Raw genomic sequence first — 17,132 nt, 5'->3', positions numbered from 1 at the left:
AGCTGACACACGGGCATTGACATGCGATTGACAGATGACCGTGTCCCTGGCCTTGTACACAGCACTCCTTTATTCTCAATTCGACACCCTCGCCACTAACATGCCTTCGCTCGTTGCCGCATCCATCCGCCTTACGCCCTCTCCCCTTTAGAAGAATCCCACCTATATATACTGTGGCGAGGAAAGCGTAAGTCGCTTTCAAGAAGACAAGTCCACTTGTCAAAACGTTGGCTCCTGCTCTTACCTTGTTCTCATTTTGCTCATCGTCTTGAATTTCCATCTCCCGCCTTTCCTGTGTTTTCCCTGGATTTATGGAGTATGACACCTAGAGCGGTAGTCGTATGGTCAGCGCTCTCTGCATCACGGTGCGTAGGGCAGCACAAAAAAATAATGACATAATAATAATAAATAAACAACCGACTATATATAAAAAGATGACTATATCATGAGTTCCTCATCGAGAGCTGTTGTACTATCATACTGCGGTATACCTTGGTTTTTGAACTGGTTTATGTTGGTGATCTGACTTCGAAACTAGCCCTGCACTGTATTAACAAGTCAACAAACCTTAACATAGTGTCCATAGTGCACTATGGAGTGGAGGAGCGTTGAGCCCTTTCCTGACCATCGCTCAGAGGTTAAGCCTCGTACAAGCCTATTTCCACATGCCCAGTGTTGTGAATTTGCAACATACTGAATAATTCACGCCTCCACATTAATGTACAGAAATTACAGGCTAGTTTTGGTCATTGTGTGTTGTCCATAGATGGCTCCTACATATAAATTTTTGATTGCCATTTGCAGGCAATAATCTGAATGAGAAGCGCGCGCGCACACAGAGACAACTGTGCTGTAGTCGAGCATGTGCGATTTTGCGTTTTTATGCAGTTTTCTACTGATACATGATATGAGAATGGTTGTACAATAAAATTGGTTTTTGTTCTCTTGCAATTCAACATTTATTCTTACTACTGTAAACCCTACGGAATGTGGATTAGCCATGAAATGGCTGGAGTGTCGCTATGTCGTGCCTTATTTCGTACTTCCGCGATTAAGTGGGAGTGCACCATGCAATAAGTAAGCAAATGGAATAAGAACCTGATTCAACAGCACTGGTGAAATGAGGTGAGCAGGCAGATCGTTGACACCTGTTGTTGTGACACTGGTGGTACTCTGAATTCCCAAAATCACAGCTTCTGCTGCAATGCAACACTCAGGGTATGGCTGTGTATGACGATCGCATGCTTTAATTTTGAGCGTGAGTGTATGGCTTGGAGAAGGGCTTCAACATACTACAAGGTGGTGAAGCTCGCCATGGCTTTATATTGGCTATGGTGTTGGGCTGCTAAGCACCAGGTCACGGGATAGAATGCCAACCATGGCATCCGCATTTCGGTGGGGGCAAAACGCGAAAACAACCATGTACTTAGATTTAGGTGCATGCCAAAGAAACCCAGGTGTTCCAAATCTCCAGAGTCCCCCACTACGACGTGCCTCATAATCAGGTCATGGTTTTCACATGTAAAACCCCATCATTTAATTTAATTTCAAGGTGGCGAACTCATTTTACGTAATGAAGGTATCCTTTTGATGGACAAAGTCCACTGAGAACGTGTCTTTTGACTGGAAGGAGACAGTGATGCAGAAGCCTCAGCAATGAAGAGGACAACGAATATGCACACATACATCAAGACGTCTCCAATTATTGCCTGTGACATGTTCTCTGCGTCTCTTCGTTGTGGTTGTGCCATTGCACTACACCTTACATCAAGAGGACCACAGAAAGACGAAAACTGCAGTTGCTCGAAACGCTTGATTCTTTGAAACTGAAAACATGTAATGAACAAAATTATCTTGCACTAAGAAATGTGATAGGGTGCAGTGGCAAGGATCTACCTGAGAGTGAGAGGGTGAAAATTCCAGTTGAATATTTCAGGTTTTTCCATTTGAGCAGCATGTTGTACATATACTTCCATTAATTTGACTCCAGTTAATTAGATATTTTGGTTAATTCGACCTCAGCTGAAGGCTGTGGGTGAACCTGGACCTCCTGATTCGACAACCTTTTATTGCTGGCACCGACTGCAGTCTATATGTGTGGCGCTGATGACCACACGAAGCAGTGCTGAGTGCCGTGATGCGCTCAGCACTGCTTTTGTCTGTTGCGCAGACTGGTCTTATAGCGAGCTGATGATAACCCACATAAACCACCTGCCATAAAGATGGGAAAACTCTCCTGTTTTCTGGAAAAAAACTGGAATGGAATACTTTCTAAGCAATAGAAGACTGCCATTAAGCACAGTATGGCCCCCTATTAAACTGGAAACCCCCATTGGTATTTAAGACAACTTTGCCATTTTTGCAGCTTCAGAGGAAAAGGAGCATTTAATCCTATTTGTCAGACATTCCACTGCAAAAAAATATTTTCCAAACGTTTGAGTACGAACTGAGTTGTTATCAGTGCTGGCATACTAGTTTGAACTTCCCTTTAACATGAGTAGAGCATATTATGTATCTCGATTCATAGGTACCTAAGTTACTGATAGCTAGCATGATTCTTGTTATTTAAGTAATGTGATTTGCCTCCTGAGCATGGGCAGCACTGTGTTTCTTGCACAAAATTTGGAAGCGTGACAGTTTGTGCAAAACATTTATATTCAGTATTCGATTCGATATGTGGCTTTCTTTTCTTTAAATTTAATTCAATATTCGATCCGAAATCTACCATTTGGCACTTGCACAACACTAGTTCCTTCCGTCTTGTTTAATTCTACCCACCTGATAATTTGACCAATTTCGTTGGTCCCGTCAGTGTCAAAATAACGGAAGTAGACTGTATAACAAGAGAACGATAATACTCCAAAGCTGAGTGGTAGGCTGTCGTCACCAACAAAAACATTATTAGCATGGCAAAGAGGAGGGGTCTCATGAAGCCAGTTAAAACTTCTGGCATCAGGATGAGCATGCAGCATGCACTAGGCCTCTTATAAAGACATGTGGCAGAGGTGCAAACAACCTAACTGTAATGACCCTTTTCACGGCAATCCCATGGGCACTGCCATGTCTGATCACGTGGTGACGCATCCATTGCCTGCCTCAGCTGCCTCCGTTGCCTCTGTGTTCACAATGAATGTACATGATGCCAATGCAGCTCTGCAATCCTTTGTTTTGGAGGATATTGTTGACGGTGACTGGGTGGACGACAAGCGAAGCTTTGGCTAAAGCTTCAAAGGCCATGTAAAGGCTTTCGGAGCTCATTACACTTTGCCCAACCGGGGGAGCAACGCATCCATATTGTGCTTGTACTAAAAGCTGGGCTAGAAATGGTACTAAAAGCTGGGCTAAAAAAAATAAAATTCCATTCCTTAAAGGGGCCCTGAACCACCCCTTGGGCTTCGTGGAATAACGTAGTCCGCGGATAGCATACGCTGCTGTGAACAGCTTAGTCAAATTTTGCTGTCGTACGCGATGCGCAGAGCTCGCAAGCGGATTGCAAAGTCACCTTCCTCTCAAACGCTCTCTTTTCAACAGAAAGCCCTCTCCTCACTCTCTCCTGGGCGCTTTATTTCGTCATTCCCTTAGATGGCTGCTATTGGCCAATAGCTGACATCAAGCTGCGGTCGGCTACAAGCCATAGACACTGCAGCTCGCTGAGGACAACCGCGTTTGGCTTATGTTGAGCAGGTCGTAGGCACCAAAGGCGGAAGTTGTGGCACCTACATTAACAGCCACAATTAAATTTGAACTGCGCGTCACGGTGACATTTGGAAGACGGAGTGTTGTGGGCACACCCCACTGTGCCGTAGCGTTCGGAATGCAAGTTATTGAAGAAGGAATGGGAGCACAACAGAGGCCGTGTTTGATTGCCAATTACTCTGCTTCTGCTGCATGAAGTACTTTTTGTGGCAAATTATTTCTGGAATAGCCTATTTTCACTTATATTTCACTTCATATGCCTTTTCCACTTCGATAAAAAGTGGTTCAGGGCCCCTTTAATATGCAAGTCGCAATTTCTGCAAGTCGCAAGTCAAGTCGCAAGTCACACGTCTTCATTCCACTGTTCCATATTTTGCAGTATGAATGGAGCACAGTGCGTTAGCAAAGACCTAGTTGCACTTCCAACAGCTGATTGCACAGAAGCAGGGCCGAAGAGGTTGTGGTTTCATATTCGTGCACTTTCGCTGAAGAAACATGCAACGTGCTGCCGAAAGCGTCATCTCGTTTCTCTTGAGCAAACTGCTTCACGAAAAGGGTAAACAGAAGAGATGGTTTTCATGTGCTCCAAGTGCAATGTCCATCTCTGCCTCAATAAACACAACAGCTCCTTCTTCAATGTTCATCAGCACTTGAGACCAGTAAGACCAAATTTATAAGTTCTCCGAGATAAAAAGCGTTTCCTAAGACCAGGCACTATTTAGGTACGTGCCTGCCTGAATAAATGTTCAGCATTAGCCTAAGATGGAACAAATGCACAGTGTCGCGAATTTGTGACAATTTTGAGAAATGCCGCAGTGCAATAAGGTTTCCCAGCGTAGTTTCTTAATATAAGGGCAAAAGCCAAATAAACCACCAAGTTCGAAATCTTTTCTCAATTCTAAAATAAATCGGGCATCGCTCGAATAAAGGTCAAGGGCAATAAAATTTCAGTTTCGCTAAATTTGTTATAAACCAGTACTATATGCAATCACAGCAATCTTGGCAATGCCGCTGGGCGGGTAATTGCCTCATTTTCTTATTAGCAATGAGCCCTTTAAAGGGGCCCTGAACCCCTTTTTATCGAAGTGGAGAAAGGCATTCGAAGTGAAAATGGGCTATTTCAGAAATACTTTACTGCAAAAAGTACTTGAATGCGCTCAGAAGAAGCAGAGTTATTGGCAATCAGACACGGCCTCCATTGTGCTCCCGTTCCTTCTTCAATAACTTGCACTGTGAACGCTACGGCACAGTTGGGTGTGGCCACAATGCTTCACCTTCTAAATGTCACTGTGACGCGCAGTTCAACTTTCATTTTGGCTGTTAATGTAGGTGCCACAACTTCCGCCTTTGGTGCCTACGACCCGCTCAACAGAAGCCAAACGCGGTTGTCCTCAGCGAGCCGTTAGTGCGCTTAGCCAGTGGATACCATTTGGTTATTTCTGGTCGTGGAATCGTTCTTTTGAGTTTTGGTTCGAGAACACCTATTTCTGCTAGCTTTTCATGATGGATCCACTGGTATCACCTATGCTGCTACATTGGCCCCCACAATGTACCTATATCACCATATGAGGCGAGCGAGCCCAAGCAAGTGCCAAAATGTTGCAATGTCCTGCTCTCACGTGAGCGCATACTGTGTCATGACGTCATGACACAGTATCCTCCTGGCAAACGAAACAGAAACTGTCTGTAGAAAACTATTGTATAAAATTACTTACTGCACTCTGAGGCTCGTGACTATATTTTCTAGAGTTTAGAGGCCTAGGAACTTCATTCAAAACAAAAAATGAATAGTTGAAAATGTCACTTCAGTACCCCTTTAGCTAGACCCAACCAGATGCTGTCAAAATCCATGACACCAGTGCAAGCTCATGCGGGAACACTGAGGCAGCGCTGAAACATCTTTTGTTCTTGTACCTTTTCGGACTTACCAAGCCTCTCCCCATGAAAAAAGTATCGCATTTACTCGAATTAACATGCACTTTTTTTCCAGTAAAAAGGGTCTCAAAACTGCGAGCGCGTTAGAATCGAGTATGACCCCAAATCTCCATTATTATATCGCCATTGGCATTTCGAAGTGGCCACCTTGTACGCACTTTGAGTCTAGTTTCTGTAGCTTTCTCCATGTGCTGCAGTACGTGTGCTTAGGCAATGCTTCCTTTGGCTTAGGTTAGTGCACCGTCCGTCTACCCATTTTCTGCGTTTGCTCTATCAGCATGGAAGTGCTGACTCCAAAGACATGCCGAATTCATCACGATGCCTTAATTAAAAGGAAAGCGATCACGTGTGCGGAGACGGACGGAAATCGGGCTGCATCACGGGCGTTCGGAGTTCCTGAAACTTGCGTGCGGGACTGGCGCAAACAGGAGAGGCGTTCTCCACCGGCAGCTGCTACGTACGATGTAGCCACGCGGCCCCTATCTTCAAAGCAATCTGCGGTGGAGATGGAGTCTACGCATCTAGGCGCACTGCGCTGTGTTCTCGTCGCCTAGTTCGCGCCGAAGTGAGAGGCCACACAAAGGTAAATTCCCTCACTCCTGCTACCACACTTCCTCACTCCAGCGTTTAAAGAGTTCCCACGCCCACTGAGTGAGACATGTCCACATTTGCTTGTGCGCATGTGACATCATGCTTGTTAATTTAGTTAGTAAGCGAATGTTTAAAAGTTTATACGGCCACTAAAACTACTATCCTTACTTTTCGTATAGCCGTCGATTAATTTACTGTCGTAATCGATGCTTCGCCTTTAAGGCGAAACTGCAACTTTCTTTATTTATCACAAATTTAGTGCACTGGGAGTAAATCTTGTTTTTTCCAAATGAGAGAAAGTTGTATTTCTGTATGGAAGAACAAGGTACGCGGTCCTGTAAAGGACTTTTCTTTTTTTTTAGGTGATGGCAAACAGGTGTGCGTTACAAGCGAGGACACATTAGAATCTAGTAAATACGGTAACTTTAGTGGCATTGTAGTATTAGACTAATTTACTCACAAAGCTCAAATAATTTTTCTATTAAGTGTCCCTTTAGGGTCTCGGTACTGGCAGTAACTAATGAATAAATAAGTACTGGAAGAATCTCGTTGATATGACCTCCTTTCATACGATTTTCCTGCACCAATGTTTGCTATTGGGAACAAAAAACATTACCAAATACAGTTACATTTCTTTTTTGCAGGTTAATAAGTTCCCAGAAAACACAACCTTTTGGCACCAAGGTTCAGCACATCATTAAACTGCGATCATGTGATACGTTTTCCGGTCGCTAGATCCCATGTGACCAAGAAAAGGCGTAGAGCACATGCAATCTAGAGCAGTAGGCGCCCACCCCGACAGCTTCCTCGGAACAGTCGCTCGCCTGTGTCGTGTTACAATGCTGGCACACACTCTTCCCATACCAGCACCTCTCCTCCAGGGTTGTCACACGTCACATTCACAGCTGTTGCCACAAAACCTACTGCAATAAGCATCTTCACCGATCTGTTTCGCAATGCATGCGGCGTAGTGCCGTTGGAAGCGTAGTGGACACATTTTAACAGGCAATAGAGCAAACACATCCTATTCCGCCACTGGCCACCTGCTTGATTTAGTTTCGGTTTTGAAATGCCGTTTTAAGACACTCGGAAAATGACCAGACACAACTCGGGCCACTTGGGCTCCACCAGCTTGGGGCATGTCGGTGTCTCGTGCTGCAACGATTCGCGCAACAAGCATTATTGTATGTCCATTACTGGTTAGTAAGCGAAGCTTTTTAGTCACTTCAGATCGTAAGTTTAGCCGGTTAGTATGTTTTCCCTTGCGTTTTTTCCCAAAAGGTATGAACGAGGTTCTGCTGTAAATAAACCAACAAGGCACGAATGCATTCGGAATGTTCTCAAGCGTGAGCATCTGTTTTTTTACAAGGCATGCCCTGCGGCCACCCACCTGCCCTGGAAAGGTCCCGCGTTGCGCAACGTGATGTCAAGCTCCTGGGGCGCCACCTGGGCGAGGGCAGCGGGATCGGCAAAGCCCGCGTCAAAGACTACGCGTGCCAGTGGGCCATCGAGGCTAGGCAGGGCCAGCAACGGGCACAGCTCGGGCTGGACGCCGAAGTGCAGCCGTGCCTGGAACTCAGACACCAGCAGTTGCAGGTGGCGCCATCCCAGTCGCTGGCACAGCACGCACACCATGCCTGGGGAAGGACCAATATACCGTAGGGCTTCACTAAATGCTTCACGATAAAGTGGGCTTGAACGTCCTGAAACAGCACTGCATCCAAAACAGCAAATATCCCCATGTTTTCCTTCACTTTGTTTGTTGGTTGCATGCCACTGTTACTAAAGAAAAGCTTAATTACTCAGTACCCCTTATAGTTCTCAAATTTGTGAGAGCTACATATAACTAATTTCACCACCTCCTAATGTGACTAACTTAAAATTCGTGAGTACATTGTAGCTTTAGACGCAAAAATATATTCTGGGGTATTACGTGCCAAAACCACAATTTGATTAAGAGGCACGCCGTAGCAGGAGACTCCGAATTAATTTTCATCATCTGGGGGTTCTTTAGTGTGCACCCAATGCATGATATGCAGGCGTTTTTGCACTTTGCCCTTGTCAGTATGCAGCCGCTGCAGCTGAAACTGCACCCTTGTGCACGGCAGCACAGCGCCAAAGCTACTGCACCCCCATGACGGGTCACTTTAGACGTGAGGCAGGATATGTCATCGAAACCCTGGGTGCTGGTTACATGGTATCACAAACTGATCCAGCCCACCAATCATTTCTAGTGCCGTAATTGAAAACCACACGATAACTGTGTCACTGTAAACAAGCCACAATCAGTCAAATTGGTTACGCTTGGGCAAGTACAGTCGATTTCTGTCAATTCCATCCCCACGGGAGTGATGAAACTGACCTAATTATTCAGTGGGAAGAAAGAAATGCCATAACACGTTGCCCATGCATTTGGCAGTATTTGCCAGATTTCAACATGCCCCCGAATCAAACTTGCACATGTTTTCCATGTATCTGATGTAGAAAGCCAGAAATGACATTAAAGCTCCTTGCCCATAGAAATGCATGGGCACCGGCCGGCACATTCAATCAGAATCGAATTAACCGAAAAAATCAAATTAACCAAATTCAAATAAAGGAATGTCTACTGTATTAAATACAGTCGATCCCGGATATATCCAACTCGAAGGGGATCGTGAAATAGTTCGATATATCGATAATTTGCAATATCATATATGCATGTCAAAAGCTTCTCTAACAACACCACACATCTCAAGACAGTTTCCAGATGTCGTGACTAACGAGAACTTACCGATCTGTGCCTCCAAGGCGCGCAAAAAACAAAAACACAGTGCAATGACCAGAGCATTTTATTTCGGAAGAATAAAAATCTGTGACCTTTGCTTGCTTTTTCTTCTGCACCATCAAGTTCATTAAGCTGTCCTCAAGCTTGCTGACAGTGTCCAAATGAGAAAGGCCAGCTCCTTCCATTGTGCCACAACAGCGGCGAATGAGGCTGAAAGCTGATGCACCCATGATGTCACCCATGATGTCAGCTACAATCTCCGCATCAGCGCAATCCGCTACAGCTTGCACGCCGTCCTGAGCGCTGACGAAATCCATGCTGTAACGCCGCCTGGGATGGCGCCTGAGAACGCTGAGAGCTCACGAAATTCGCTGACCAGGCATCCAGCGTCATCGTCTACACTGGGCGTACAATGCCTTCTCGACCTTGTCAAAGGTTGGGACGCGCACACAACACGCTCCAGGGCGACTGTACTGCCTTCAGCTTAACATCGGCTTTGTTCTTGAGGATCGTACTCAGGGTGTTGCGAGGAATTCCGAACACCGCGGCGACCGACGACTTTTTCTCACCAGCCTCCACTCTTCGAATGACGTCCGCCTTTGTTGAAAAATCCAAATTCTTGCGTTTTTTCGCGGCCATGGCTCCGGAACACGTGCCAAAAGTGGAAAGGAAAACGCATTGCACCACACGAGTCTCAAGCCTTCGCGTTGGCCTTGTGAATAAAAGAAACAAAGCGAATTGAAAGCCGCACTGCTTCGCGTCTCTGCACTACCACAAGCCCAAGCTGTACTGACCTCGTTCGTCTCGCTGCGCCAGCGGTGTCAGCCAACCAAAACACAGGAAACGGGCGCCTGTGGTCAGCGTGGTTTCTCCCTCCCGCTTCCCTTTCACACCCAATCGCACTCCAAGTGCTCCTCGTCACGTGCCTTTTACCCACACGCCCCTTTCTCAGAGTGCGGGGCGGCGCGCGTGAGATCGCGGGAACATCGCGAGAGCTTCATGAGGGGAAGCGCACTTGCGGGGGTGGGATGCGATGGGAGAAGCGCACTTGCAGGGGTGGGCTATGGTGGGAGAAGCGCACTTGCCGGGGCGCAGCTCAGCACGGAGTTCGATACATCGATATGCCGCTGCACGGGAGTTCTATATATGCGAACAATAGCACTATACTTTTGCATGGGATTCCCAAGGGGGTTTTTCAACTGTTCGATATAGGCAATAATTCGGTATATCCGGGTTCGGTATATCCGGGATCGACTGTATTTCTAAATATTTGATCGAATGTCATACAATTCAGTATTCGCATTGAATCAAAGTGCAGTATTTGTAAATTTCAAATTATTTGGAGCAAAGGAATAAAGATAATAAACATACAATGGACAGTTTCAGTGTCAATGAGCAAATGACATTGCCACTGACACGGCTCATAGCGAAGACAAGTGAAAGATGAAGCTGTTATGCCATCAACCGATTTTTCGGAAGATTGAAGTTTCGGGTTGTGCACGGTATCTTGCCTGATGTAACTTAATTTGTTGTACATGGTTCACGCACCCAATGCAGAGAAATGGCCTCATTTAAGTTGACCTCTGCATTTTCGTTGTCATTGGCTATGTGGTTTCTCGACAACCAAACTGCAACTTTGGCTGCCAGCACCCGGCGAAGCACCACTGATATGGTCTAACAGCCAAGGCAGTGTTGCCTTGACAAAAATTGGCCACTTGCTTGAGTGGAGTGTGAACTGCCACAAGAAGTTTGTTGCTCATCAGGTGGCTCATCAGTGATCCTGCCCAAGATTATGCACACAGGATAGAGAGGGCCGCAGAAGGGGCGTGCAGGTCTGCAATCAATCAGCCACAAACCACAGCCAGCGTGTCTATTAAGTTGGTCTGTGCACTTAGTTCGCAGAATAAGTTAAACTCACACATACATTTAAAGCATCGAGCTCAATTTACAGAATGCCACTTAAACTGTCAGTGTCACGCAGTTGGCGCAGTCAAGGTCGCATGCAATGTCTGCACATCACGAAATTGCGATGCAATGTGATACACATCAAGACATGTGAAAGGCAAATGCAAAATTCCCCCACTGCCTCGGCAACTACAAAATTCAAGTATATATACTGAACCACAACGCTGATCAAAAAGTCTAAATAAATTTCCTATACTGCTGGCCATACTGCTGACATTGTAAAAAAATGTTGAACTTGCATCTTTTACATGAAATATCTGGATAACAGCATTGAAGGAAATATTTTCATCTTTGTGGTTAAAAACACGCCCCCTTGCACTTCTTTTAATGCATTAGCATTACAAGTGTCAAAGTGCAAGAAAGGGTACGGGTGTGAAGTGTCGGAAGCCGGTCACATGGTATACATGTGCATGTAGGTGGAGAGGGGATGGGAGAGCCTAGAAGTGTATGTATATTCAGTTAAACCTCGATATAACAAAGTCAGTAAACTTGGCAATTTGCTTCATTATATCGAAATATTGTTATATAGAAATTCAACCTTTTATGCAAATAAGTAAAAGCGCTGACGAATTTTTCTTACACGGAAGGGGCCACAAAGCTTTTCAAGCTAGCGGGCAATCGGAAAAAAGCAATCTTGAATGGGAAAAAAAATTAATTTTATTGAATTTGAGAGTCAACAATAAAAGAAAGGGTTCCAAGCCGTGTCGACAATACCTTCATGTCAATGGTACAAAGCGAAGCATGCTTTCACGTCCACTCCGCTCCTGCGGCCAATAGTGTCGCTTTACGTGGGACGACGCTATCATGATAGGCCCTGGCAGTGGGGAGCGAATGCTTCGTCTGCATCCCACTTCGACATGCCTCCGAAACTAGAGATCGTGTAATATGAAGTACAAATGCACCACCTTGACAGGCCCACTTTTTGCATACGTGGCAGATTACCTCTAGGGAGCCCAGGCTGTGTATGCACTCAGCGGTGCTGATAGCCATGCAAAGTCATGGTCGCGCTAAAAAAACAGTGATGTGCAGCAACCTGCTCCCTCCTCCTCGCACATGCTTGATCGCGCGACTGCGAGCGAGCTCCCCTCCCCACATTCCCCTTGCCCGCACGGGAAGATATCGCTCATCCAATATCGTTCATCATCAGAAGATATCGCAACCATCCTTCTGGGCTCACCCTCACAAGCTTTCACTCACACCCAAAGCATATAGCGCATGGGGCGCGATAGGATCTTATCACACTTGGATTTTATATGGAACACGATACTGCTTCGCTTCATCAGTCACTCTTGGTGGAGTAGCGCATGATTTGAGAGGTACTTTTGCAAGCAGCCACTTGTAATTCAACCCTTTGACCATTTGCGTCTGTGGATGTTTCTATTTATTTTCTTGGTATTCCTTCAGCAGTGGCAGTGAAATTTCCTAATGTTGAAATTGTGTATAAATGCACTTCATTATATTGAGGTTCTAAATACATGGTGTTCTATGGACAAGAAGTTATAAAAAGTTAAGTACTTTGTTATATCGAGAATTTCATTATATTGAAGCTTGTTATATTGAGGTTTAACTGTATGTGTGTGCGTGTGGGAACACATATTGTACAAGGTGTCCCAGCTTACTTTAGCCAGATTTTAAAAGAAGGCCCTGTAGCTGGACAGAACCAAGGTAATGTTTGCCATTGCTTGGAGATACTCAAATTATTCTTTTCATTCTGCCTAATTACATCAGCCTTAATTAATCAACATCTTAAATATTATAGTTAGATTAAAGGGTCAATCAGAAAATTGTAGAGCAACATGAAAAACTCCCAATACAACTTTCTATCGCTCAATACATGCTACATAAAAGTGTTTTTCAGAGCGTGAAAGGAGCCTGCAAATACACACAAAGAGCCTTGCGCAGCCAGTTGCACGGCAATTTTGCATGCATGTCGCATCGCGTACACATTTAGATTACAGAAGCTTCGGTGACAACAAACAATGAATAGAATCTTGGATAACATTCCTGTAAGTTCCAATCATGCAGGCACGTCTTGCGCTGACTTTAAGTTGTTAGTGGGCGAAATGCAGTCCCCGAGCTAAGGATAAATAAGCACACGTGTCAATAGTACGAAAAGCGTACCGGCAAAGGTGGCGGCTCCTTGCTGTAGCGACTGGAGCAGGCCACGAGGGCAAGCGAACATGCGTGCCACCTCCGCCAGGGGGCGTTCGGAGGCCAGTCGCTCCAGGGCAAGTGCCAGGTAAAAGCGGCGGCACCCGTTCAGGAGGCCACCAGGGGGTGGCGCTCGACCAGCGGCCGCCCGCGCTATGCACGCTTCGTCGACACCCACCAGGCCCGCGACTCGGCGTTGTGCGGCCGACAGCCGCTCCCACAGTTCCTGGTAGCGGCCCCAGTCCAGCGAGCCTAGCTGCAAGGAGCTTGCTTGAACCTAAGTGACAATTCTAAGTTGTCATACAGTTACAACACTTCCCACTGCCCAGCAGCCAAGCCATAAGAAAATACAGCCAAACCTCGATCTATCAAATACATCAAATTATTGCGTATATCAAACAATTTCTATATCACCTGGAAAACTGCGTGCATTTTTGATTGTTTATTTAGAATGGAGTTAGATGTAGAATGGATATATCGAACTCCGCCATCCCAGACCATGTGTTCTGTCGACAGGCGGTGGGCTTTCCCACAACACCCTCGAAGATAGTGATGGAGCAATGGGCATTCCCGCCTGCTACGCACTATGGCTGCACACATCGATTGCGCCGAGGGCACCATTTGAACGTAGCAATGTACACAGGCAGCAGTTTGGCTAGTTCGACAACGTCAACAATGCATTGCATTTGCCACACAGAGTCCTCCTCGGTGCTGCACTCTGCGCCTGCCACCCCTCGCAAGAACTAGCAGTTTACGTTAGGGTCTAGTAGACTCTAGTTTGCATCCAAAAAGACGCGCGACAATGCGCGCTCGCTGGGCTCCCTCATAGATGCCTTGGCAGACGCCACTTAATACTTTGTTATTGACAGTGTTTCAAAATGCCTCGATTGAGGTTCACGGAGATCGCAACAGAACTAGCGGCCAGATGAAGACGCTGCCGAGGTTGATCCTGCAGGCGCTGATGTTGCCCCGCTCCCGGCTTCAACTGAGGCTGTAGCGGAATTGGCCCTTCTACGCCGCTACTGTGGCGCAACAGAGGGCACTGGCCTATCCCTTGTGGATTGTTTAGACTATGTTGAGGACTTTGTGTTTAAGCACGCGGCTGTCAGTAAGAAGCAGGCAACACTGCTGCAGTACTTTCAGCCTAATAAACAAATACTTTGTGTGAAGCTTCAAGTAAGTATTTACTGCGCCACGATTGAAGCGCAATCAGGGATCGTTGTTCGGAGCACACGATTGGCCTAGACCGCCCTGACTTCATGCGGCTGACGAAGTCGGCATGGCCTAGGCCAATTGTGCGCTGTGCAACTGAAGGCACGCTTCAAGCAACAATCCCCGATCGGGCCCTTGGTTCATTGATTGATTTGCAGAAATTTCTGATGCATCTTTTATGTTATCTTATATATCAGTATATGGCTATATCGAACTATGTCACAATCACCACTGTGTTCGATATATCGAGGTTCGACTATATACTGTGTTGCAACTGCTACCCACCATATTTACACTAGCTTCATGCACATCTTTCTCGCTGAATTACCAGCCTCAAGAGGCATCTTGAGTTGTATTCCAAATGATGCTCCAAATGAAAACTCGAAGACTTAAAGAAGCATAAAACTTAAAAGACATGGATGAGAAGGACAGAGGGTTTGGTTCCATCCTTGTAGTACATGTCTTTTTCACACTCTTTTAAGTCGTGTACCAGCTAAATAGTGGATACTATTTTGAACACAGCATGAGATACTAATAGGTGGTATCCAAATTGCACACAACCAGCAATGGCACCTTCAGAGTAATGGAAACCAATCTCAAACACCATGCTTTTGCACACAAAAGGCACTGGAAGCAATTGTAGGACCTGCAAACATATCGTGGCTGCCACATTTTGGACATCAACACTTTTTTCCCAATTTCCCAATTAAAATGTTGCAATCTCAATTGCTAAGCAGTCAAGCTTTCCCAAAAAACCAAGCTCAACGTATCACTGACAGGAGGCATAGGTCTGCAAATAATGAGACAGTGCAACAACAGGAAACGGTGGTTATGGTGCAAAAGTGCACAAGTTACCATGAGATTCCGTACTACGTATGGGCAGCAAAAATAGACTACTAATACAATGAGAATCAAACGGCGCAACCCACAACAACATTATGCATCCATGCACCACGGCTGCGCAAACATATTGCACGAGCAGGTACCCCATGCCGTCGTGCATCGTGTTACACTAAAGGGCCTCACCCCAAGCCTTCTGACAGAGCTGCATTGCATCTCGTTACCTTGTGCTACAATCACAACAGTTTTCTTTTTGGTATTTTTCGAGCTGGCAGTTTTCTCCCCTCACATTATAGTATTGGTAGAAATACAGTAACAAACAAGATGAATGCTTAAACACTACATGTCTGCTAACACAGTAACAAGCAAATCAGTTTAGTCAGAGCTTGGTGCAATCAAAGTGCAACTGTGGCACAATGCTCCAACTTGAAGGCAACATGAAAGCAGATGGAAGGCCTTTCTTTCCATGACACACAAAGGAGCGCAGGAGATTTCAGAGATGACTATGTTTACAGAACATAGCAGAGCAAAGAGACAATATATTTAGCAACACAGCGTTCGTGGCAAAGGACTTTAGTACTGTCTGTATAATAAGGAATGATGGATTGGCCAACTAAAATTCGCTAGCAGCAGCTATCTCTGCACACTACTCACCTGTGTACCAAGGTGTCCAGGTGTGACCAGGTACACCAGGTGCAAGTCACTGTCGAGGGCCAGGCAGCGCCGGGCACGCTCCAGCTCACCAACCATGGCCAGCGCGTCATCGGGTGAAAGTCCCGATGCGAGCACGGCACGACCCAGCTGGCTGGGACGGTAGCGTAGATCCCCGCCTTCCCCTGTTTAGGTGGACGTTTGAAAATCACAAGGTGGTTCAATGAATTATCGTAAGCCCCTTTACTACGGCTACTGCAAGTGACACGAGCACCTTGCCTGTTTTTCGTTGCCAGCGAACGTTCTTAGCCCGCTTCTGTTCTTGTGCTCGATGTGCCTCTATGCAGTACATAGCTCATGATGATGCCTTTTAAGATCGTGGCAATAGCCACTGTGAAATTTACACTGTGGTCACTGTTAATGGAAACGCCTATTTAGTTTAGTGGAACCTTGATATAACAAACATTGATACAACAAATTATCTTGTACAATAGACTCGTTAATTTGCCTCCTGTTAATTCGAGCGAAAAAAATTCAAGACTATAAATAAACTCAAGAAATTCCAAGAAAGTAAGTGATATTATTCCATAAAGATTGAAAATACCTCATCAATGTGTTACTGCACTTACATATGCTTGCCCGTGACCTGGTCAATTTGTATTTTGACCATTGCCATGCTGTTGCTATAGATAGACGAAAGCACATTCAATGCGTGCACCAAATTTCCATCCCTTGGCAACAGGTAAACCATGTTTTGATAGCCAAATGATCACGGGTTTCTTCACAACGGTCACTGAAATTCACTACGCTTGTCAGCGCTGACGTTGACGATGGATTTGGTGCTGTTTGAAACTCCTTGTTGATTTTGAGCAACAAAAACTCATAATCCGTAGGAATCAGAGAAGTTGCCCAGAACTGCGTTACTAAATGCTGGTCACACGAAACTCGCATGATAAAGCACAAATGCAGCCTTCACAATTTAGCGGTTTAGCTTGGCTTCTCCCATGATTTGGGTGTAGTCGGCAACACTGTTCGAGACTACTGAATCGACTAGGTTTTGCTAGTTTCAGCATCAGGGAGGCGAAGGTGGCCATGATGGCATCGTATCACCAGAAAGATATCACTGTTTCTGCTTGACTCAGAGGTTTAATTAGCACGCGGTTGTGAAGGCAGAGTCTGAAATATTGAATGGCATGGGTAACATGGCCAACATTTTGGCCCTGCTTATACCTTGTGTCTATTAGGCCAGTGGCAGGGCTGAAACGGTGTCGGAATAATCAAGTACATCCAAATTATTGGTGCCTGAATTATCATTCGGTAACTG

The 17,132-nt window shown here is 45.6% G+C and overlaps 1 protein-coding gene across 1 annotated transcript in view; it reads right to left on the bottom strand.

Moving 5' to 3' along the window:
• Positions 1-17,132, bottom strand: part of PolQ (DNA polymerase theta) — a 292,782-nt gene that overhangs the window by 132,527 nt on the left and 143,123 nt on the right. The window contains exons 13-15 of the mRNA XM_050182268.3: positions 15,812-15,993; positions 13,076-13,361; positions 7,613-7,859 (exon numbers count right to left, since the gene is read on the bottom strand). Of these exons, the coding sequence (XP_050038225.1) occupies positions 7,613-7,859; positions 13,076-13,361; positions 15,812-15,993 (715 nt within the window). The remainder of the gene's footprint in view (positions 1-7,612; positions 7,860-13,075; positions 13,362-15,811; positions 15,994-17,132) is intronic.

Source organism: Dermacentor andersoni, chromosome 7, assembly GCF_023375885.2.
Source record: "Dermacentor andersoni chromosome 7, qqDerAnde1_hic_scaffold, whole genome shotgun sequence".
In the NCBI taxonomy this organism is placed as follows: Eukaryota; Metazoa; Arthropoda; class Arachnida; order Ixodida; family Ixodidae; genus Dermacentor; species Dermacentor andersoni.
The sequence above is the reverse complement of the archived record's forward strand: the minus strand, read 5'-3'. Positions and strand labels throughout refer to the sequence as shown.